The sequence below is a fragment of the Macrotis lagotis genome, chromosome 4 (assembly GCF_037893015.1).
Source record: "Macrotis lagotis isolate mMagLag1 chromosome 4, bilby.v1.9.chrom.fasta, whole genome shotgun sequence".
NCBI lineage: Eukaryota > Metazoa > Chordata > Mammalia > Peramelemorphia > Peramelidae > Macrotis > Macrotis lagotis.
Window position 1 is genome coordinate 1,820,527 of NC_133661.1, and position 24,260 is coordinate 1,844,786.

The 24,260-nt window shown below is 42.2% G+C and overlaps 1 protein-coding gene and 1 pseudogene across 5 annotated transcripts in view; both read right to left on the reverse strand.

Moving 5' to 3' along the window:
• Nucleotides 1–272: 272 nt before the first annotated feature.
• The window catches only part of LRRC27 (leucine rich repeat containing 27), a 58,677-nt gene continuing 34,689 nt past the window's right edge, over nt 273–24,260 (reverse strand). For 2 of the 5 annotated variants that reach the window (XM_074232127.1, XM_074232126.1), the window contains exons 7-11: nt 22,852–23,034; nt 18,335–18,443; nt 4,462–4,577; nt 3,297–3,423; nt 273–647 (exon numbers count right to left, since the gene is read on the reverse strand). In XM_074232127.1, the coding sequence (XP_074088228.1) occupies nt 504–647; nt 3,297–3,423; nt 4,462–4,577; nt 18,335–18,443; nt 22,852–23,034 (679 nt within the window). In that variant the 3' untranslated portion in view covers nt 273–503. The remainder of the gene's footprint in view (nt 648–3,296; nt 3,424–4,461; nt 4,578–18,334; nt 18,444–22,851; nt 23,035–24,260) is intronic. The other 3 variants (XM_074232128.1, XM_074232129.1, XM_074232130.1) reach the window with 3 other exon arrangements.
• LOC141520548 (nmrA-like family domain-containing protein 1 pseudogene) lies at nt 7,460–15,361 on the reverse strand (annotated as a pseudogene).

Here is a 24,260-nt window from a genome sequence, read left to right on the forward strand (position 1 = left end):
GTTAAGTGACTTGCCCAAGATCACACAACTAGGTAACTATTAGTGTCTAAGTATGGATTTGAACTCAGGTCCTCCTGACTCCAGGGTAGGTGCTCTATCCACTATGCCACCTAGCTGTCCCTTGTTTCAGGAATCTAAGGTATAATTTACCTGGAACAAAACTCTTAAACTAATTGAGAACAAGGAGGTATATATTTATTGACATTTAAAAATGACTTTACCCTGATCAAATTGCTGTGAAATTTTGTTTGTGGAAATAATAAATGCATGGATCGTGAATAGCATAACATTTATTTTAATACAGAGAAAACACTTTAAACCTTTGAAAAAGCAACACAATGGGGAAAAAATGTACTGTAGGTTGACTTTGAAATAAATAATGACTTATTATTTGAATATTTTTCCGCCAAGAAAAAAGAACACAACAGTTTCACATTGGAAGCTGCTCTGTGATGGTGGGGGAGGCAATTCTATTAATAGTTTCAGTAAAAACTCCCATATCCCTAAAATTTCATGTTAAAAAATATATTATGGGGCTTTGATATGGGTGATTGAAGATTCAGCTCTCCAGTAAAAGCCGTGAAGCGATACTCTCTCCTGTCAGAGTTCAGGTATCTCTTGCGTATGTCTTCATGCAATTTTTTGGCCTGGATGGGTGGGATGGAAAGAAAACACGGGTCAGTTGGGTGGCCATTGTGGGCCAGGCCCTACCCTCAAGGAGCTTCCAATCTCCCCTCCAATGGTGGGGGAGACAACAGGCAAACAACTGTATACATAAGGTGTAAACAGGATCAGCTGGAGATCCATCACAGAGAGAAGGCACCAGAGGACTTCTTAAATGGTGGGATTTTCTTGGGAACTTAAAGGAATCCAGGGAGGTCAGTGGTCAGAATGGAGGAAGAAGAGCCATCCAGGGAGGGGCAGCCAGAGAGGATGCCCCCAGACCAGGGCCACTGGACTGAAGGCTACATGGTGGCAAAGAAGGTGAAGGGGCTGGCTTAGGAAGGGCCTTGAATATCAAGTAGAGGCTCTTCTATCTGGTCCTGAAAGTGATAGAGAGCCACTGAAGTTCATTGAAAAATGGTCAGACTTGAGAGATGAGTGGAGGATGGATGGAATAAGGAGAGCCCTGGGGAAGAAAAACCCTGCTGTGGGCAGATGTGAGGGCATGGGGATGTGTACCAGGGTGAGTGAGGAGGGGACAGAGAAAAGATGACGCTGACAGGTTTTGGGTTCAGACTGGATGGTGAGAGAGGGAGGAGATCAGACAGTAAGAAGGAAATCAGGACTTGGGGAGGGTTTGGAAGGAAAGATGAGTTCAGTTTTGTTAAGTTGTCTATGAAACATTTAGTTCCAGGTGTTCAATAGGCAGGTGGAGATCAACAGTGAGATGAGGTCTGGATAGAGAGATTTAAGAAGCATCAGCATAAAGATGGTAACCAGATCCATGGGAGCTGATGAGTTCCCCAAGTCATGGAGAATGAGAGACAAGAGAAGAGTCAGGGAAAGAATGCTCTGCTATCCCAGTCATTCATGGGCACGACCAGTGAGGAGAGGAGAGCCTGGAGAGGAGAAGAGAGGGATAGAGGAAAATTGAGAAATGGTCATTAATATGGCAATTAAGACCCAATCAATAGCTTTGGGCAGTTAGGTGATGCTGGGCCTGGAGTCAGGAAGACTCATCTTCCAGGCTGTGGGACTGGGTAAGTCACTGTACCTGGTTTGCCTGTAAGGTGAGCTGGAGAAGGAAATGGCAATCCACTCCAGTATCTTTGCTAAGAAAACTCCAAATAGGGTCACAGAGAATTAGAAATGACTGAAACAGTTGAACAAGTTATCTGAAGAGAAAAGTTTCAGTTGAATGATGAGTATTTGTCCATCAAACAGCCAAAAACAAGAATCACAGTGTTCGAGCTCATGGGTTTTCCATTCATGAAGGCAGTGTCCACAATGAGCCAAATCCAAAAGGGATTTCCATAGGGAATGGCAGAGGATTAACTCTGGGACCAAAGAAGATGCTCCAGGACCTTCAAGGGAAGGTCTACTGGACAAGAGTTCTTGTGAAATCTTGCCACCATGCTCTGGGCATCTCTATAGCATTCAGCAGTCCAACTGTCTGGCTTCAGGGATAGCTCCCTCTCTCTGGCCACTCATCCTTGGCCCTCTCTTGAATGGACCCCTTTCCTGAGATGGCTCCCTATAGCTCTGACTGTGCCACTCCCCACTCTTTGCTGTCCAGCTACCACATTGACCTCCCTTCCTGTCCTTCTGCTCCTCAGTCTCCTGGACATTGTACAAGGAGGTCAAGGATGAGTCCATCCAGTAAGAAAAGTGTAGAACCAAGTCCTTCATCTTCCCTCAAGGCCAGCTGATCACCAAGAGTCAACCTTTGAATCACTGGAGACCCTTTGCCCTTTAGGCAGTGCTGATGGCTATTGCCTTTTATGCCTGTTACCACTGCTCTAACCCAGGCCTTATCCCCTCAGAATGAGCCTCTGGCCACCTCTTTTAACCCTTTTGACATGTCTCCATTAATCTGACATTCATTTTCATAAACCACCCTTTTCTCCAGGTAGATCCCAGGTCCCAACCCCCGCAATGGCATTTCACTGTCCACAGCTACTCTCTCAGACCCTCCTCAATTGGCCTCCTCCATTCCTTCTTTGGGAAGTAGCTGATGTAGAGGTCGTTGCAACCATGCCCCTGCCACTGACTACACTAGGGACTTCAAAAAATGGCTTCTCTTGATGAGTGGTGTTCCCTCCACTCCTATTAGGTTCAGATTCACCCCAATAGACTTTCTCTGATTTCTATTTTGCTATTGCTGTAGATAAATAGGTTTATTTGCTCTTCATTATGTAGTTCATGGAGAGACTGGTATCTGGTGGGAGGAGATTCAAGGCTTAGCTCTGTAGCTTTCCCATTCTTAGCTTTCCCATTAAGGAAAGGTGATTGGGGTACAGTTTTTACCTAGAATGACCTTCCCTCAGAAGCAGATAGACAGGATTCTGGCCCCTCTCCAAGGAGAGGAGAGTGGGCAGCCTCAGACCCAGCTTCCTGCTTCTTTCCTTCCTTCCCTGGAGAAGGGAGAGTGGTGGAGACCAAACCTGGGCAGATGCCCACAGACACACACAACTTCCATGGCACCCTGACACTCAGTCCTCACACCCAGCAAAGCTTCCTGCTTCTAGTCAGGGAAGGACCTCAGTAGGGTTCAGGAACCTTGTGAGACACTGTCTGCTCAAGCCTCATCCTGGGCAGGAAGAAGGCTCAGCAGTCCAAGCTTTGATACACACAGTCTCAAAGTCAAGGGTGGCTTTCTCCATCTCCTCCTGGGGCGTTCCTTTGGCTTTCTTCCTTCTTTCACGTAAGACCTCCATGTGATGTTTTATCCGTTCTTCTATCTCCCTGTCTTTGGAGGCTCTAAGAAGACACAAGGGATAGGACAATCCCCTTAGCTGTGCCCATTCTCTTGAGAAACATCTTGATAGATGGGAAGCACCAAGAAGCACAAGGCTTATGTTTCTGTGTATTGGTGTAATGACCTCGGGTCCCTAGGCACTGTCTGTCTCTTTGTGGGGGGGGGCATTACAGGGCCAGGGCAGGGTGGAGATGTGACTGCTGACTCTCAAGTCCTGCACTTGACCAGGATATGGGGACTTAAGGATGGCCTAGAAGGACTCAGGATGCTAGCTCTAGTGGCAGAGCCACCTGCCTTTGGATAACAGCTGAGGGCTTTCTTTGCTGGGTTTCTTTCTGGGGTCTGTCTTGGGTCACTCTCAGCCCTTTAGATAATCAGTACAAGTCCCTGCCAAGCCTCTGTAAAGGGCAGCATTCAGGCAGACATCACATTCTGGCCTGTTGAAACTGTCTCCAGTGTCTGGCCTTATAGGGTCACGCATTTGGTTTTGTGCTTCTAACCTACAATAAAGAGTTTCCCTTGTGCTTCTAAGGAAAGCAGAGGAACCTCCTGCCCTGCCAGGAAAGGCAAAGGGTGGAGAGGAAGCTTTAGGTTGTCTAGAGAAACAATATGTGACGTCCCATAATGGTTACACCAGCCATGTCCTGGAGCTCCATTAGAGATGCCCCTCCAAGCTGATGGAGACTGCTTGTTGGGTCCTCCTCTTGGGAGCCTGGATCCTAGAGAAAAGTCCTGTTGGTGAGTGAAGAGTGCCTTGACTGCAGGCTGGGGGAGGCAGGAAGCTCCCAATGTCTTTGTACACAGGAGGCGCTTAATTTTGCTGAGTGAATGAAGATGAGCTGAGAAAAAGGGTTTTTACAGAAAAATACCTAAATATCAACCAGGTCTCTCATTGTCCACCTCCTTTTACATTTTCTTTCTGAGAGGTCAGCGACTACTTGGAGACTGAGTCCCCCTTGGGGTCACAGGCCCCTTTGGATATGTCATGCAGCTCCCTGGATGGTCCCTGGACAACACCCCCCCCAAACCATACGACCCACCTGAGCTCGTTCTGTTCAGGAGTCAGTTTTAATTGGATGGACTTCTTTTTGTCAAGGTAACTGTATTCCTTGTTCCCCTCCTCCAGGTTGGTTGCAAATGGTGCTTTTGCTAAGACCTGCAAAATTCAACAATTGGCACTCAGCAATGGTGTCAACGAGCTGTCCAAAGACAGATTTTTGTTCCTCATGAGTCTGGAGAGCCCAAAAAAGACAATAACTGGCTTTAATTTATACCAATATTTTTCTAGACTTGCTGCTTATTTCCAAAAATTTGTTTTAACAAAGCCTCACAAACAATACTCTTCAATTTCCCTAGGCCTCAGTTTCCATTTGAAAAATGACAGCAGGGTGAAGGTCCTATTGTGTAATGGTTAGCACTCTGGACTTTGAAAAATGACAGTGGGTTGGATTAGATGGGGTCCTTAAATAAAGCATGCAACAGAGTCATTTAGAACAGTTCACATGTGGCCTCAGATACTTTCTAGTTGTGTGACCTAGGCAAGTTGCTTTACCCCATTTGCCTCGGTTTCCTCTCTTGTAAAATGGAGATTATGATAGCCCCTACCACCGATGTTGTGAAGACCAATGATTGCAATACACTTAAGCACACAGTAAGCAATAGATAAAGGTTTGCTATTATTATTATCATTATTGTGGTTAACTTTTGAATCCCTACGATACTATGAAACCTAAGATTGTGCAATATTCAGAGGTAGGTCTAAAGGGAGAATTCCTACCATTTAAGTACTCCAAGGACAAACCCCCCCCCCCCATGGTTGTAAAAAGGAATTTTCTTTTACCTTTTTTTTTTAAAAAAAAACTGAGTTGGTTTAATTAAAATACCAATAAATTTTTGATTTTTTTGTTTAGGCACATTTTTTAATATTGATAGATATGTTATTAATGTACATTCCATTTTACTTTTTAAAAAACATTACTAAAGGGGCAGCTAGGTGGCACAGTAGACATTGGCCCTGGAGTTAGGAGACCTGAGTTCAAATCTGGCCTCAGACATTTAATGTGTGATCTTGGGCAAGTCACTTAACCCCATTGCCTTGCAAAAAGTGAAAAAATTACTTCAATAGTCATATTGTAAAAGTAAACATAAACCCCTGCCGCCCCAAGAAAGAGAAACCATCAGAAAAATGAAGTGAGGGAAAAAAAAAGTGCTTCATTCTGTATTCAGGCACCATCAGCTCTGTCTTTGGGATGGATGGTATTCTTTAACATAAATCCATCAAAGAAATTGCTTTCATATTTTTTCCCAGTTGCTATTTCTAGCTGTATTACCCTCTATCCAATTCTCTCCACCCCATTTATTCTCTCTTTCACCCTGTCCCTCCTCAAAAATGTTGCATTTAACTATCCTCTCCCATGATTTTCCCTCTCTTCTATCTAAACCCTCCTTCCCTTTTCCCCCATCCCTTTTCTCTTCTATTTTCCTCTATACCCAGTTGTGAATATCATTCCCTGAGTCACTTCTGATGAGAGTAAGGCTCACTTTATCCCCCTCTTACATTCCATTTTCCTTGCTTCTTTTATGTGAAATAACTTGTCCCATTTTACCTCTTCCTTTGCTTTCTCCCAGTACATTCCTTTCTCCCCCATTAACTCAATATTTTGACACATTATGCCTCCCAACTGTGCCTTGTCTATATATGCTCCTTCTAACTGCCCTAATAAATGAAAAGGTTCATATGAGCTATCAGCATCATCTTTCCATGCAAGAATATGAGCAGTTCAACATCATTAAATCCCTCATATTTTGCCCTTTTCATCCACCTTCTCTATGCTTTACCTGAGTCCTGTACTTGAAGATCAAACTTTCTGTTCAGCTCCGGGTTTTTCATCAGGAAAGTCTGAAAGTCCCCTATTTCATTGAATACTCATCGTTTCTCCTGAGAGTACATTCAGTTTTGCTAGGTAGTTGATTCTCAGTTGTACTCCAAATTCTTTTGCCTTCCAGAATATCATATTCTAAGTTCTACGAGACCTTAACATAGAAGCTGCTAAATATTGGGTTTACCTGCCTATAGCTCCATGATATTTCAATTGTTTCTTTCTGACTGCTTGTAATATTTTCTCCTTGACTTGGAAGTTCTGAAATTGGCTGTAATATTGCTGGCAGTTTCCATTTTGGAAGTTCTTTCAGGAGGTAATCAGTGGATCCTTTCAATTTCTATTTTATTCTCTGTTCTAGGATATCAGGGTACTATGGAGAATTTCTTTAAATATGATGTCTAGGTTAGTTTTTGGTCATGATTTTCAGGTAAACCAATAATTTTAAAATTATCTCTCCTGGTTCTGTTTTCCAGGTCAGTTATTTTTCCAGTAAATTATTTTATATTTTCTTGTAGTTTTTCATACTTTAGTTTTGTTTTATTGTTTCCTGATTTCTCATAAAGTCATTAGCTTACCTTAACTCTATTCAATATTTTAAGGAATTATTTTTTCAAAGAGCTTTTGTATCTCCTTTTCCATCTGGTCAATTCTGCCTTTTAAGGTATTTTTCTACTTATTGGGCTTTTGGACTGCTTTTTCCATTTGACTTAAATGGTTTTTCAAGATGTCATTTTCTTCAGTAATTTTTTTATCTCCTTCACCAAGCTGCTGACTTGGTTTTCATGATTTTCTCATATCACTCTCATTTCTCTTCCCAATATTTCCTTTACCTTCCTTACTTGATTTTCAAAATCTTTCATAGCCTAAGACCAATTCATATTTCTCTTAGAGGATGTGGATGCAGAAGCATCGACTTTGCTATGTTCACAGTGTGTATTTTGATCCTTCATAGAATAAAAGTAATTGTCTATGGTTGGATTTTTTTTCTTCTGTTGTTAGCTCATTTCCCCAGTCTATGACTTCATTTTAATTCTTTATTAAGGTGGGTCTCTGCTTCCAGGGTGGAGGATGCATTGTCCCATGCTTTTGAGGTTTTTTTGGCAGCCATTTTCAGGAATTATACCTTTCCCCTCTCCCTCCCCTGAGGGTCCTGCAAGTTCTCAGTTCCTCCAAGGTCTTGGGAGAGGCCAACTGCTCTCCTAGTTGGAGAGCCCTCCTTTCTGTCCTGAAACCATGAGCATGGTCTCTGCTCCCTTGCAGTCCATAAGCTCTGTTGTATTTCTGCAACTTTTCCTGAGAGTGGGGCCCCAGATTTTGACGTCGATCTGAGTATAAACAAAGCAACAGAGTCCTGTCTCAGGGATAGCAAAGAGACTCTGCACTTCTCCCCTTAAGCCCTTACCATCTGTAGGCTTAGTGTTCCAGAAACAGCTGCCTGGTGACTCCCCAGGCCTGCTCCTGGTCCTGTGAGGCTGGATCTGTGCAGAGGCCTGCACTAGACCCGGCTCTGCTCTCATGCTGTTGCAGTCATTTTCTTGCTGACCTTCCCAACTGTCATTGACAATCTCTGAACTGAGAGGTCTGGAAACTACCACTGCTGCCAAAGACCCAGCCCCTTCCAGAGACCTAGGCAGCCTGCGATCTGTTCCTGGATGGCTGGAGCCAGTTTGCTCTGCTGTGGCATTTCCTGTAGATCTTCCAAGTTGTCTTGGGCTGGAAAATTGTTCCACTCAATCTTTTTGTGGGTTCTGCCACTTTAGAATTTGGTTAGTCATTATTTAAAGGTAAATGGAGAAGTTTGGGAGAGAGCTCAGACTAGTCCCTGACTTTACTCTGCCATCTTGACTCCACCCCTTTCTTTTACATTTAATCTAATTTTTTTTTTTAGAAACAAGGCATTTTATTTTAGCAACTTCAGTTAAGTACAATGGCCTTCAAACAATTAACAAAACAAAAAAACCAGCACAAGCTAATTGCTAAAATACTGGATTATGGTGGCACAGTACTGTATAGCAGTAGAAAGTTGTCACAGGACCGCAAAAGCTTCTTTGTGCTGCCCTAACCACTGTTCCAGAGTCCTGGCCTTGGGGTTGAGTTTTAAAGTCAGCTCCACATCTCGGTCTGGATTCATGGTATAGAAATGGAACATGTTGGCCAGGTCCTGTGCTCCAGGGAAGCCAAGCTTCTCATAATCCTCTGGTGAGGTCTTGGCATCATGCATGGTCTTCCCAGTGTATTTAGAGAGAAGGAAGGCATACTCTGAAGCTGTGTGCTTGCACATGCTAAGTCCCATATTTTGACCCACGTAGCCTTCTGGAGACTTGAGCAAGCTGAGCACCACAGGCCCCAGGTCGTCCACTGACATTCCATCCATGGGGACATCCCCCATGGGCAAACTCAGCAAGTAACAATTTCCATCAGGGGCTTTCTGGGGTAGGAAGTAGGTGAGAAGATTTTCAAAGTAGCAGGGCAGCTGGACACTGATCATTGGTATGCCCACCGCCCGGAAGTATTCCTCAACCTCTCCTTTGCCATCAAAGTGTCTGACTATCAGCTGGCCACCTGTCAGCTTCTTCACATTCTCCAGTCCACTGTAGACCACATAACTCAAGCCCAGGAGTTTGGACAGATCAGCCAGGAGTATATCCTGCTTAATCTCCTACTCCTGGTTGAGATTCTCCCAGTAGTTGGTCACAATGAATGCTGCATAGGCCCCTGCCAGGGCTGGCTCCAGGCTCTTCTCATCATCCTGATCTTGCACCACCTCTGCACCTTGACTCTTAGCAATTTGGCAGCTTTCTGCTGAGGATTTTGAGTCACCACACGAACTCTGAATGTCCCATCTTCCAGCAGAGTCTTGGCAACTGAACCACCTTGGACACCTGTTGCTCCAAAAACCACTACTAATTTCTTGTCAGCCATGAAGAATCATGGAGCAGTAACAAACAGGAGCTCAAGTTAGGAAGTTCTCTGTCCAGGGGCGTTTCCTCCTTGGCTGCTCAGGAACACCTCCACTTTCTGTAGCCACGATGCGAGTCTTAATTTAATTTTAAAATAACATTTTATTCTCCTCCAATTACACATACAATAATTTAACATTCTTTTTTTTTTAAGTTTTGAGTTCCAGTTCTACTCCTCCATCCTTTTCCAAACCCCTCCCTGAGACAGGAAGCAATCTGATATAGGTTATATATGTAGAATCATATAAAACATTTTCCTATTAGTCATTTTGTGGAAGAAAACTCAAATTAAAAAAGAGAGAAAGAAAGAGAAAAATAGTATAGTTTCAGTCTATAAAGACACCATCAATCTTCTTGGATCATTGTATTGCTGAGAATAGGAAGACTCTCACAGATGATCATTGTACAATATTATTCTCCTGGTCCTGCTCACATTACTTTGCATCAGTTCATGTAAGCCTTTCAAGGCTTTTCTGAAATCATCCTTCTTGTTCTTTTTTAGAGCACAATCTTAATTTCCAATTCTTTGTCCCCAAAAGAAGGGCTGCTAAAAATACTTTTATACAAATAGGTTTTTTCCCGTTTTTTGATCTCTTTGTTATTGCTGGATCAAAGGACATGTGCATTTTTATAACTCTTTGGGCACATAGTTCTAAATTATTCCCCAAAATGATTGAATGAATTCACAATTCCACCAAGGAACTAGTGTTCCAATTTCCTTACATTTTCTTCAACATTTTCCTTTTTGGGGGCAGCTAGGTGGTACAGTGAATAGGGCACCGACCCTGGAATCATGAGTACCTGAGTTCAAATGTGGCTTCAGACACTTAATAATTACCAAGTTGTGTGACTTTGGGCAAGTCACTTAACCCCATTGCCTTGCCAAAAAACAAAAAATTTTCCTTTTTTGTCATATTGGCCAATCTGACTGGTGAGGTGGTGTCTCAAGAATTGTTTTAATCTGTATTTTTCTAATCAGTAGAGCAAAGATACCTTTGACTTCTTTGTCTGAAAACAGCCAGTTCATATCCTTTGATCATTTTATCAATTGGGAAATAATATTCTTTTTTTAAAATTTCTTTTCAATTACATGTGAGAGAGTTTTCACCATCTTTTTCTAAACTTTTGAATTCCACCTTTTTCTACCTCCTTTTCTTCCCTTCCCCTTCCCATAACAGTGAGTAATCTGATATACATGTACAATCATGTTTTTCATATTTTCATATTAGGCATGTTTTAAAAGAAGAATCAGAACTAAGGGGAAAATTATGAAAAAAGAAAAATATATAAAACAAGGTTTAAAAAGTGAAAATAGTTTTATTTTGCTTTGCATTCAGACTCCAATTTTTTTCTCTGGATGTGGATGGCACATCCATCATAAGTCTTAAAATTGTTCTTGGTCACTGAACTGCTTAGAGAAGTTAAATCCATCATTGTTGAATTGTTGATCATCATACAATGTTGTTACTAATGTGTACAACGAACAACATATTCTTACACATTTTACTCAGTTCTCTATATATTGAGAAATGAGACCTTTATCAGAGATACTTTTTATTAAAAAATTTCCCCCATTCTTCTGCTTTCCTTCTAATTTTGGTCACATTGTGCAAAAGCTTATAAATTTTATATAATTAAATTTTCCATTTTGCATTTTGTAATGCTCTCAGTATCTTGTTTGGTCCTAAATGCTTCCCTTATCCATAGATCTGAAGGGTAAAATATTCCATATTCCCCTAGTTTGCCTATGGTATCACCCTCTATGTCTAATGACCTATTTTGACTTAATCTTAGTATGTGAGGTGAGATGTTGGTCTATACCTAGTTTCTGTCATACAGTTTTACAGTTTTTCCAGAAATTCAAATAATGAGTTTCATCCCCAAAGCTTGGATCTTTGGGTTTATTAAACATTAAATCAATATGTTCCTTGGCTACAATGTTCTGTGTACCTAATCTATTCCACAGATCACCACTCTATTTCTTAGCCAGTACCAGATAGTTTTAATGATTGCTATTATAAAATAGTTTGTGATCTGATATGGCTAGGTCAACCTTCCTCCCCATTTTTTTTCTTCATTGATTTCCTTGATATTCTTGACCTTTTGTTCTTCCAGATGAATTTAATATTTTTTAGCCCTATAAAATAATTTTTGATAGTTTAGTTGGTATGGCATTGAGTAAGCAGATTTAGATAGAACTATAATATTATATTATGCAATTAATATTTTTCCAGTTCTTTAGATCTAACCTGTGTGGAAAAACATTTTGTAATTGTGTTTATAAAAATCCTGAGTTTGTCTTGGCAGGTAGACTGCCAATTACTTTATACTGTTTAGTTCTTTTCTTTTCTTTTTTCTTTGGTTTTAGCAAGGCAATGGGTTTAAGTGACTCATCCAAGGTCACACAGCTAGGCAATTATTAAGCATCTGAGGCTGGATTTGAACTCAGGTACTCCTGACTCTAGGACCGGTGCTCTATCCACTATGCCACCTAGCTGCCCGCCTCTTGTGTAGTTGTTTTAAATGGAATTTGTCTTTCTATCTCTTGATATTTGAATTTATTGATAGTATATAGAAATGTGATGGATTTATATGTGGATTTGTTTTATATTTGGTCTCATTGCAGAAGTTTTTCATTATTTAATGTTTTTTAGTTGATTCTTTAGGATTCACTAAGTATACCATCATTTATCTACAAAGAGTGATAGTTTTATTTCCTCATTGCCTAATCTAGTTTTGCTTTTTAGCAAATTGCTTTTTCTTTTCTAATTACTATAGTTAGCAAGAAATAGGAATTTTGAAATCAAATATTAATGAACTTTTGCAACTGAACACTTGCATTTGTTGTTGAAAATTGCTAAAAATGAGGAATCAGATTCCTCTGAATGATGATCCATCCATCACAGCTTGAAAAGTCCTCTAGGAGAGGCATACCAGAGCCTGAGAGCTCAGGCAGGGTTTTGTTGCTGTTGTCATTAGGTTCCTGAGCATTTTTAACATACAACTTTAAACATGACTGAGGAATACAGCTACAGCAAACACAGGAGTCACCAGGCTTCTTTTCTGCTTTGCTGGAGAGATGACAGGATTTAATCCCAGAATGGACCTATAGACTCCCAAGGTCTACCTCCCAGCTTGGTGGCAGGCCCTCTACCCTTGGAGCTAAAATGGCACCCAGCAGGAAGAGGACCCCATTGTTTGGGCTGTCAAGGGGCTCTTGAGGTTCCAGGACATAAATGCCCAGTGGGGACCCCCCAAGAATCCTGGACTATTCCATGAAAAATCCCTCTCAACAGAAAGATCAGGGAACTCTTTTAGTTAGAAGAGGAAGCATTAGCCAGTGTCTGAGAGTGGTTGCCTGCCCCCTTGTCTGGGATGCACAGGCTTCTATGCTGCTCTGAACAAATCATAAACCTAGGAAAGTCACAAGGAAAAGGCCAGGGTAGGGCACGGGCAGCCCAAGCTTCTCCGGTTCACTGGCACAATGTCGAAGGAAAGTTCAGCTTTGGCTTTCAGAAGCTTTGTCAGTGACACTGGCAAGGTGATCAGGATAAGTCCCCTACAGGAGAGCTGAGACTTGAGGGAATTTGGGGAAGTCTGGAGAGGGAGAGCCTTGGAAGCATGGGAGTGGCCAGGCAAAATGTCCCAAGGAGGTTGGTGGAACTGCATGGAAAAGAGCAAGTGGAGAAATCCCAGAGAGGCAGGAGTGGGGTCAAGTCATCAATGGCTTTGAAGGTCACAGAATGTGCAGTATTTACTTCTAGAAGCTATGAGAGCGCTTGGAGTTTACTGTGTGTGTGTGTGTGTGTGTGTGTGTGTGTGTGTGTGTGTGTGTAGCAATATGGTCACACTTTCCTGTTGGGAACATCCCTTGGTGGATTGGAGTAGAGAGGGGAGGCAGCCAGCAGGTGAACCCCAGGTCTGGACAGCTGCATGTTCTGCTCCTTTGTTAGTCTTCTGGCCACCCCAAGCCCCTGGGCTGGATGCAGCAGGTCCTCTGGTGCTTGAGATATCTTCCCAGGCACTTCCAATCTTCCTCTAGTCCCTTTCAATACCCCTTTGGATCTCTGGCAACAAAGACTGGGACCAAGCAGCCTTCATTAGATGTCATGAAAATAGTCTCAGGAATACTGAAGGGGAAGGGGAGGGGTGAGCCCCACTGGGTAATGGCACAAAGCCCCTCTCCTTCCAGTGGCACAGCTCCCTTCCCCCAGAGACATTTCTCTTCCCAGGGCTGAGTTCAGCTCCATACATTCAGTCTCCCCACCACTCTGCCAGCCAATGCTCCTAGATTTCCCTGCTTCTGTTCATAGAATCCTTGAATTTGTCAGGGACCTCAGTGAAACAAAGGACCTCAGTATAACAGCTCAACACTCATCCAACTTCTGTGGAGAGTGGTCCAAGGAGGAGGAGCTCTCCTCCCCCTTCCCAAGATACTCTCCCCTTACCCACATACATACTCTGGGCCAGCTTCCCCCTGTGGCCAAGAAACCCTCAACAGAAAGACAGATGACCTCTTCTCAGTCTATCTCCATCATGCTGCTTCTGCTTTCTGGAGCCACACAGAATAGCGCTAACATCTCCTTCCTCTGTGCCACAGTTGTTCAAGAACTTGAAGGTAGATCCTATATACCCCTGAATCTTCTCTTCTTCATAATGAGAACATTTCATGGCCCTCAGACCTTCCCCGTCCTGAACCTTCTCCTCATCAATACCTTTCTCAGGCCTGGTGTCCTGCATTGAACACAGTCCTTCAGATGGTGTCACCTCCTTATCTAATGGCCTTTTGTAGGCCTGGAGCCCACTCCAGAGGAGACATCACAAGGACCAGCCATCAGCAGTGTCACCTCCTCATTCAATATCCTTAGGCCTGGCACCTACTCCAGAGGAGATGTCATGAGGAGCCACAACTATGAACTCCACAGATTCAGTGGCTCTGCTTCTCTGAAAGTAGTCCTGGACTGAAGCTGCTTCATCTCAGGCTTGGGGTCAGTCACACCTTCAGTTCTTTATGCTGACAGGGTCATCTGGTGGGGTAGTGGTCCCTTCCTCCTAGCTTGGTGTCATCTGTCTACCCCTTTATCCAGGTTGCTGATAAGCATTAAGCAGCCCAGGGGGTTTCCACTGCAGATCACCAGTCACTAATAACTACTCTGAACTGAACATACCAACTCTGTGATTGTCTAATCCATATCTCCTTATCTACTTCCTTCCCCCAAATAATGAGACATTTACTGAGAGCTTGGCTAAGTCCAGGTAAGATCTATCAACAGCATTTTCCTTATCTACTAGTTTAGTCATGGGATCAAAAAAGGAAATGTGGTTGGTCTGGCCTGACCTGTTGATGAAGCTGCCATGCTAGCTCCTGACATTTTCTTTCAGGATACTCATCAGCCTTCCCCTTACTCAATTTTCCACAGGAATCAGCATCAAGCTCACTAACATATGGTTTGCAGATTGTTTCCTTTTCTTTTGAAAAATGGGGGCAAATATCCTCCTCAAATCACGGGCTACCTCTCCTGTTTCCAAGGTCTTTCCCATGTAATTGCCAGTGTACCACATCTGGTAGTTTTTTACAGACCTAAGAATGTGATTCATCTGGGTCAGGTGACTCACATGCAAAAAGGCCTTCTCGCCTTCTCTTACTCTCTCCCTGGTAACCATTTTTATTCTGTCACTTCTAATAGAAAGGTCATTTTCCTGAACAGAGAGGAGAGAAACAAAGCAAGAATTGAGCAACAATGGCTTCTTTAGTGTTGTACTTCCTTGTACCACCCAACCCAAGCAAAAGTCTGGTCTCTTTTTTGATCCTCCTCCTCCCAATGCCAAAACGACAAAAACCAAACCTTAAGACAAGCTTTTTTAGTTGTCTATGACAAGTTTCCCTTGCCACCTTCTGCTCATCCTGAACTTTTATCCTCCCAATATTATTTTTTTAGGGCCCTACCAGGGTCTGAGTCATCTTCTGGATCTTCTGGGACATGGTCTTACTTCTATCTTCTGTATCTCTCTCTCTCTCTCTCTCTCTCTCTCTCTCTCTCGCTCTCGCTCTAAGGCAATGGGGTGAAAAGGTCACACAGCTAGGTAATTATTAAGTGTCTGAGGTCATATTTGAACTCAGGTCCTCTTGACTCCAGGGCTGGTGCTCTATCCACTGCGCCACTTAGCTGCCCCAGTATATGTATGTTTAAAATCTGGACTGACTGTTGAGTTCTTGGTGCATTCATATGTATCCTTTTGGCATTTTTCTTCTTCACTGGACCCTTTTGGTTCTTCAAAACTTACCTTGGAACATTACCCATCCCTCTTAGGCCAACTATCCTTGAAGCATTTTAGTACATAAAATTCCTTCTATTTTCCCTCTGAATCCAATAAAAAGTGACTTTCTCTGACTCTAAGCACAAATCCAACTGTGACCAGATCTCTCCTCTCTACAAACTCCTCTCTGTGGCTTCCCAGAGTTTTGAAAAGGCTTCCTTGGGCACCAGACACACCCTTCATGCTGCATGGTGAATCCTGATCGATAAGGATGTTGTGGTGGGCAGAGCCATTGGAGGACTCTAAGAGTTACATCAATAAGCAAACACTGTGCTAAGTGTTGGGATACAGGAAGAGAAAGGGCCCAAGGAGATTATATTCCAGCATTCCCTGAAAGGGAGAAGAACAGAGTGAAGGGAGGAGATGAAGGCACCTGGCGGGTAAGGAAGGCACTGGAGAGAGGAGCAGGTCTGAAGAGGGGGAAGACACAGGTGGTCTGGGCTTCCTCTTGGAAAGAAGCAGGGGTGGAGAGAGGCAAAGGTGCTTCTTACTGGGTTAATTGTGTGGGGGCTCCTAGAGGCAGGCCATCAGAAGAAAATGTCTTCCACAGTGGGTCTCTCCTTTTTCCCTTTCCCTTCCCCTTCCCTTTCCTTTCCTTTCCTTTCCTTTCATTTTTCTGGTAGTTTCTCCAATATTTTTTTTTTTAGTTTTTTTGCAAGGTAATGGGGCTAAATGGCTTGCCCAAGGCCACTAGGTCATTATTAAATGTCTGGGACTGGATTTGAACTCAGGTCCTCCTGTCTCTAGGGTCAGTGCTCTATCCATTGTGCCTCTAGCTGCCCTTATAATTCTAGAGAGGAATTTAGGGCTAGGATCCAACTCTAAGAAGGTGGATGAGGAGGAAAAAAGGGAGTGGTTTAAAAGAGCACCATCCTATCTGGTTCTTTGAACCCTTTGAAATTTGTTTCCCCAAACTGCTGTTAACTGTGTATAAGGTTCTCCTGGTTTATTTGCTCATTTTACTTTTCATCAGTTCATGAAAAGTCTTCCCAGGTTTTTCTTTTCTTTTCTTTTCTTTTCTTTTTTCTTTCTTTTTTATTTTTGCAAGGTAATGGAGTTATATGATTTGCCCAAGGTCACACAGCTATGTAAGTGTCTGAGTTTGGATTTGAACTGAGGTCCTCCTGACTCCAGGTTTTCCTGAAGTCATCCTTTTCATCATTCCTTACAACACAATAGCATTCCATCAGTTTGAAAGCATAGGTCATTCCCCAATTGATGGGCATCCCTTTGGTTTCTAAAACTTTGCCATCACTTCTCCACTATACATAACACCTTCATGAAAATTAACCATATGTTAGGACATAAAAAACACAAATGCAGAAAAGCAGAAATAATAAGTGTAACCCTTTGGGACCATAATTCAATAAAAATTACATATAAAGGGCCTTCAGAATATAAACTAAAAGTTAATTGGAAACTATCCTAATCCTAAAGAATGAGTGGATCAAAGAACCAATCAGATAATTTCATTAAAGATAATTCAGATGAATTATGGATTCTCAATTTGCTGTTCTCATAAGTTTTGTTGTGAAGAGAATCAGAACCTTGAAGTTTGAGCTAATTTTCACCCCATGAGATAATTACTGAAGAACAAATTGCACTAAATTGTACTGAGTCTTGATCCCGGCAGATTTTAGCATTATTATCCAGGAATCTCCACAATTGACTTGAAACTAGAGATAGCAGCTTCTAGGAGAAGCCCTGAGGAGAAGAATGTCCAAGGAAAGGAATTTCCAGGGCTCAGAGGACCACTTGGGATATCTGGACCTCAAAATGAATGATAGGTGGTGTTGAAATGAACATTGGGGATGGGCTACCAGGTTCCAAGGAGATCACATTATTTAATATTGATGATCATTATTGCATTAGTCTGACTTTTTGCTCAGGATATTGATGTTTGCTGAGTTTTAAATCTCCTCTCTCAAATTAGTCCCTAGTGTGCCTTCTAAGTAGCTTGATCTGTTGGCTGATTTAGATATAGAGTACAGGAGAGATTAGAGTCTATTCACCAAGGTTTGGTCTCCTTAGGGGATCTATAAGATTACCCTTTGTACTCTTGTGCCTCTGACCCAACCCATTTGATGCCCCTTAAGATAGACTATCATTTAGTCCAGATAAGGCATTTAAATAAAAGATTCTAGGGGTTGGGAAACCAGAATCAGGGGGTGGTGGTGGTGGTGGAAATGTTACAATAAAAATTAGCATTACAGACTCCTTTTGTTTTTTACTCTAGATTTTGTGAAGTTAAGTTTCAAATATCATGCAAATGATCTAATTCTGGAGATAGCGCCAGGTCACAAGAATCCCCCTCTAGCCTCACCTGAATATCTCCTGGTTCCTTGCTCCAATAAGAAACCAAGTGTTTGAATCCCTATGTCCAGTTTTTGAATTCCTTCCAAATTGTATACTAACTGTGAGAAACCAAACTTCCAGGTCCTTGGCTACCTACTGATCCTTGGTCTCTTTTGCCACTAAATGCATTACCAAAAACATTATTTGTTTGGATGAAACTCAAGTTTCTTTTTCTTTTTTTCCCCTGTGACAATGGGTAACCTGAAGACTCAGGTCTTCCTGATTTTGGGTTCAGTGTACTACTATCTACTCAGAGAGCCTTCAGAGAGAATTATAGGGAGATGGGCTCCCACCAAACTACTTCCTGGTGACAGCAGGGATCTAATCCAGGGACAGACTACAAGGTCTTTTCTCCTACCCCTAAATGATTTGTGTTTATAAATGACTATGCATCAGACCTGGGAGTATACGGTAGCCTTTGATGGATGTTGCATATTCATGAGGATCTCCTTCTCTTTTTTCATTACTTCTGCTTGCTCTCGCCATTTCTGAAGCATTTTTTTATCCCTGGAAAAAACATATGGCATTTTAGATGACAAATCAAAAGTACCTTAAATTAATGTTATGAAAGAACTGTCCTTTGGCTTATTTAAAACTTGATTTTTCAATTGTGTCTAAAACAATCATGTCTAATTTAGAACTTTTTTGGCAAAGAAAGTGGTTTGCCATTTCCTTTTCCAACTCATTTTACAGATGAGAAAACTGAGGCAAACAGGGTTAAGTGACTTGCTCAGGGTCACATGACTAGTAAGAATCTGAAGCTGAATTTGAACTCAGGAAGATGAGTCTTCCTGACTCCAGCCCAGAGCCTGTCCATTGTACCACCCAGTTGCTCATGCTTAAAACTTAGGACAAGCTAATTAAAACATTTTAGACTATGTCTTGGTCATAAATGAGAAGGGGTAAAAGAGAGGGAGGAAGGAAGGAAAAAGGGGAGAAAGAGATCATTTAGCTGAACTGAATCAAATGAAATCTAAAAGAAACCAATGTACCAACCTTTCCCCTTCCTTCCCCCCAGGTACCCAGTGTCCTGAAGATTCCTCTGTGCTCACCCCACTCCCCATGCCCAATCTTCTACCTGCACATCTTTTCTCTAGATCCCTTTCTTTTCCCTTGCATAAGGTTCTCCTCTCTCACCCTCAGTGCAGACCTTCATCTGCTCACAGCTATGCCAACTTGAGAGCCAGCAACCTGTCGGTCTCCTCCCCACTCTTTGGTCTTACAGTTTATATCTTGATTACATTACCCCCCTGCTCAATAACCTCCAGTGACTCCTGACTTTTCCAAGATCAAATAAGAAATTCACTATGGCATTCCTTTAGAAATCTCCCTATATACATGACCTGTTCTATATTTACATACACACACACATAGATACATATGTGTGTGTGTGTGTGTATTTTGTTGTTGTTGTGGTTGTTGTTGTGGTTGTGGTTGTGGTTTTTTTTGGCAAGGCAATGGGGTTTAAGTGGCTTGCCCAAGGTCACACAGCTAGTGTGTCTGAGGCCAAATTTGAATTCAGGTCCTCCTAACTCCAGGGCTGGTACTCTATCCACTGTGCCACTTAGCTGCCCCTTATATACAGATTTATAAAGAACATAAAGACATGCACATGTTATTTCCTATGCTATTTAGAACAGCAGATTGGGACCATAGTGGAGACAGAGCTGAGCTGAGAGTCAGGAAGCTCCAAGTTCAAATCTAACCTAAGACACTTCCTATCTGGGTCAACCTGGGCAAGTCACTTCACTGGTTTGCCTCAGTTTCCTCATCTATAAAATGAGAATCATAAAAGTCCCTATCCCCCAGGGTTGTTATGATGATCAAATGAGATGGTATCTGAAAAGTGCTTAAGACTTATATAAGTCAAACACTTATATAAGTGTTTGATGTTGTTCAGTCATTTCCATGGTATCCAACTCTTTGTGACCCCACTGGGGGATTTCTTGGCAGAGGTCCTAGGATGGTTTGTCATTTCCTTCTCCAATTCATTGCACAGGTATGGAAACTGAGGCAAATAGGGTGAATTCCCTAGGCTCACACAGCTAATGTCTGAGGTTGTCTGAGGATGAATATGAACTCAGGAATAGGTGTCCTCTTTATTCCAGGTCTGGAGCTCTATTCACTGTACCACCTAGTTACTTGTTTGTTATTATGGTCATTATTATAAACATTATTGCTAGTACTACTGCGATTTCAAATCAAAATCAAATAATTTTATTGACTTTGAGGATAAACTCCTTCCCTGCTGTGAACCTCAGTTTCTAATTACAGAATGAAGGGGTTGAAGCAGATGACATCTACACTCTCTTTGAGCTCAGCCTTCAGATTCTACCCTGGACCAACCCCTGGGCCTTAATGAGGCACTCTGTCCCTTGTCCAGGTCTTCACTGAACCAGGCAAAAGAACCTGGAGCTTCCTTCCCACTGTGGGTGACTCAGAGAGGAGATAAAGGGCCTATTTTATTACAGCCTAAACAATGAAGTATCAAGATAAGGACTGAGGAGTGACAAAGGAGCCATGAAATAAATGTTTGTTCAATTGGATGAAAATGAATTTATGGAAAAAGAGAAAACACAAGTCTTTTTTTCTCCATAGTTAATGAATTACTTTGCCATTGGAATAATAACAGAATTCATTAGCTCCTCATGCTTTTAGATCTAAATGTGTTAGGTTTGAAGACTGCGGGTTCAAATTACACCTCAGACACCCACTGAGCGAACCTGGGCAACTCACTTAATCTTTCACAGTCTCAGTCCCTTTATCCGAGGGAGATAATGATACTTGTTATCATTTTGATACTCAGGGATACAGTGTTGGTGTGAGGATGATGAGACATTTATTGGAAAGGACAGACTGCTAACTGTCTCACTCCTTTCCACCAGGAGGAGTTGGAGGGCAGATAAAAAAGGGCTAACAGAGGATTTTGAATTTGACCCCAGAGATGAGGGGATTCCTGGAATTTATCAAGGGGGTGACATAATCAGATCTGCACTTTAGGAAAATATCTCTGGTGGCTGGAGGGGGAAAAACTGAGGCAGGCAGATCACCAACCTTTACTGTAGTAGTTCAGGGGTGAGATGATGAGGGTCTTCACTAGGGTAGGAAGCAGGGTCAGAGGAGACAGAAGGGTGTATTGAAGAGATATAAGAGATGCCACAGAGGTAGAAGTGTCAAGAGGAGCTGCAGGAGACAAACTGACAGGCTATGGCACCATACTGGATGGGTCGGTGATGCCCTTGCCAGTAATAGGGAAGGTAGTGCAATTAGATGGCGCAGTGAATAGAGCACTGGTCTTGGAATCAGGAGGATGGGAGTTTGAATCCAACCTTTGACACTTACTAGCTGTGTGACCTTGGGCAAATTACTTAACCCTGATTGCCTCGTGTCCAGGGCCATCTCCAGTTCAGTTGTCCTGATTCAGATCTGACCACTGGACCCAGATGGCTCTAGAAGAGAGAGTGAAGCTGGTGACTTAGCTCAGCCACCCCCTCACTCAAAATCTAAGACTCATGCTTGTCGGCATCACCTCCCCGTTGTCACGGTCTTCTTCAAAAATTAAGGACCAACATTAGTAGGGAAAGTAGGAGTCAGGGAGGGGAGAAGACAAGGAACTCAAGGAAAAACAGTAGTCAGCATAGAGCAGTGGAGCAGTTTACCAAACAAACTTGAACTTGATCCCTACAGTTCTGGGTGTAATTATATATTCTCAAGTTAGAAAAATCAGTTGGTGAGATCAATGTATGCCATGGAAACAATGTAAAGACTAACAGAATGCATTCTGTGGGGGATGGGGGGAGGGAAGCAAGAATGGGGGGAAACTGTAAAACTCAAAATAAATAAAATCTTTCTAAAAAAAAAGAAAAAAGAAAAATTCCATTGCATTGTCCAAGATGTCTCTCTCTTCTGGAGGCGAGAAAATTATGACAATATTGAAACTGATTCAAAAGGAATCTGATTGAGTAGGGGAGAGGGTGTAAAGATCTGGAGAATTTGGGAAAACCCCATACTTATCAATGAATGCTTATCAGTGCTAAAAAAGGCAACTCAGAGAGAACAATTCATGAATGATAACTCTCCTTTCCCATCCATGTCATTTTTATGAGAATCTACACCTGAGCCTCAGTTTGCTCCTCTGCAAAGTAAGAGAGTGGTCTAGACAGTCTCTAAGCCCCTGTCGTTCTCCATTATGAATTCTGTGACTCAGATGGGAAGGCCCATGTGGATAATGATTATTCACTGACCAGGCTACCCCAGGCTACCCTAGGCAAAGAGATGCAGGATAACCTATGGACAGAGCTTGGAAGATGAGAACCAATTGGATGCCACCTTTTCCAAAATTCCCATCTCCTCCAAAGACCCTACTCTTCCCCTGGAAACAAAGACACATTTAAAAAGTCAATCTTTTTTCCCAAAGCTGCAATATGGTTACAAAGCACAGGACAAAAATGAAAACCCAACCCAACAGAGAGGAACATAGGAAGCCTCAGTGTGGGAGCCAGTAGGCTGCCACAAAAAACTCCTGGAAGAACTTTCTAGAAGTATAGGGACAAAAGATGTCATTCGGAATATTAAGATAGAAAGAGAAGCTAGTCACAGGGAGAGTGTGAGAGAGGACTGTATGCTGATGATGTCATAAGAAAGAGCAGGAAGCCACCAATGCAATGGCCTACCTCTGCAGATAAATTTGTGGGACTGGATGGAAACAAGTTTCCAGGGGTGGACAGCCAGGGAAAGGTCACCTTGGGTATTCTTGAAGAGATGAGGGTGGAGATCACCATAGGACCCTTCCTGCCATTATCATTGTCATTCCCAGTCCCTGCATTGCTGCAGTCAGTAACAGGATTGGAAATTGCATTTTTTGCCAAGTTGGCAAGTGTCTCCTTGTAACCTGCGCTTGTATCAATGATCATACCTTTTCCGCTGCTCTATTAAAGCTTGTTTCTCTTTTAGCTCCTTGAGGGCAGCTACTCTTCTTTCTTCATCTTTCTTGGCTTGTGTTGGGTGAATTGAGCTGTAATAGGATGGAATTTCAGGAAACATGTTCTTGAATGAAGTGATTTTCCTTCTAGAGATATTTGTTTTTTTCAGTGGAATCCTTAATAAAAATTAGCAAGGATCACTCATGGTGGAAGGAGACATGACATTATATAATCAATAACTAAATATTTTAAACCAAAGACTTATGAATTGATTCCACATAAAAATGATCTTGACTACCAGGGATTGTAGTTAAGTCAGAAATCCATTATTTTGATCTGCATTAATTTTTTTAAATTATGAAATTATGGAACCAGCAAGTGAATAATGGGAATCCAAATGCCTAATATTACTGAATGACATTGATTTAAGACAACCTTCAAGGAAATAGATGTCTTGTTGTTATTTCTAAGAAAACTTGCAGCATCAATGGGATAGGATAAAAGCTACTTTAATTAAGGCTATATTGTTAAAACGCATTATTTTGTGACATTAGGAAAGGATCCAATAGCCCTGTGGGCACCTAATAGTTAATACCAGCATTCTTTCAAGAATGGAGGCAAGTTCAGAGGGCAGAGGCCTATTACATAGCTCCTGATATGCCAGTCCTTGCCTTCATTGTGTCCACTGGGTTTAGGATCAAGGTCTATTGGTCTCTGAAGAACACCAGCCTCTTGCAGGGCCCCTGGACCATCATGGTGACACTGCCCCGGTTTTACAGGCCCCAGCTTCCTCTGGTTGTTGGAACAATTTCCTGAGGCATTCACTGTATTATACAAGGGTAGGTTCAAAGTCTCTTGGCTATACAGTCTCCCAACATCCCTTGTACCTGGTGGAAGCATTGGGCACTTTCTTGGCCCAAACAGTTTACCTGCCTTTTTTCTTGACTGGGGAGATTCTATTCTGTTGTTTTGGTTTCCTCACCATGCAAGATGAAGCACAAAGGACTGGCTGGTCCACTTAGGGTTGTGGATGATGCAGTGTTAATAAGTCACTAGAAAATCATAGATTCGAATGAAGTTAAACTAGAGGCCAGAACTTGGAACAGCAACAGATGAATTGCCAGATTCTGGAAGGTGTTAAGAGATAGTATGATAAATCTAGACAACCCAATGGAAGACCACTGTGAATAACCAAATTTGTCCCTCCTCCCTAAGGGTGGATGAACACAAGGATGATTGGTCTAAACTGCACACATGACAGCATGTAAAATATGAGACAACAAAAACAAGCATGGGACATCCCAGAAAGGCATCACATTAAGAGCCAATTATTAAAGTGTTTAAAACAATGCCTAGGGCTGGTGCTTTGTTTATTGAGCATCAGTCACAAATTGGAGAGAAT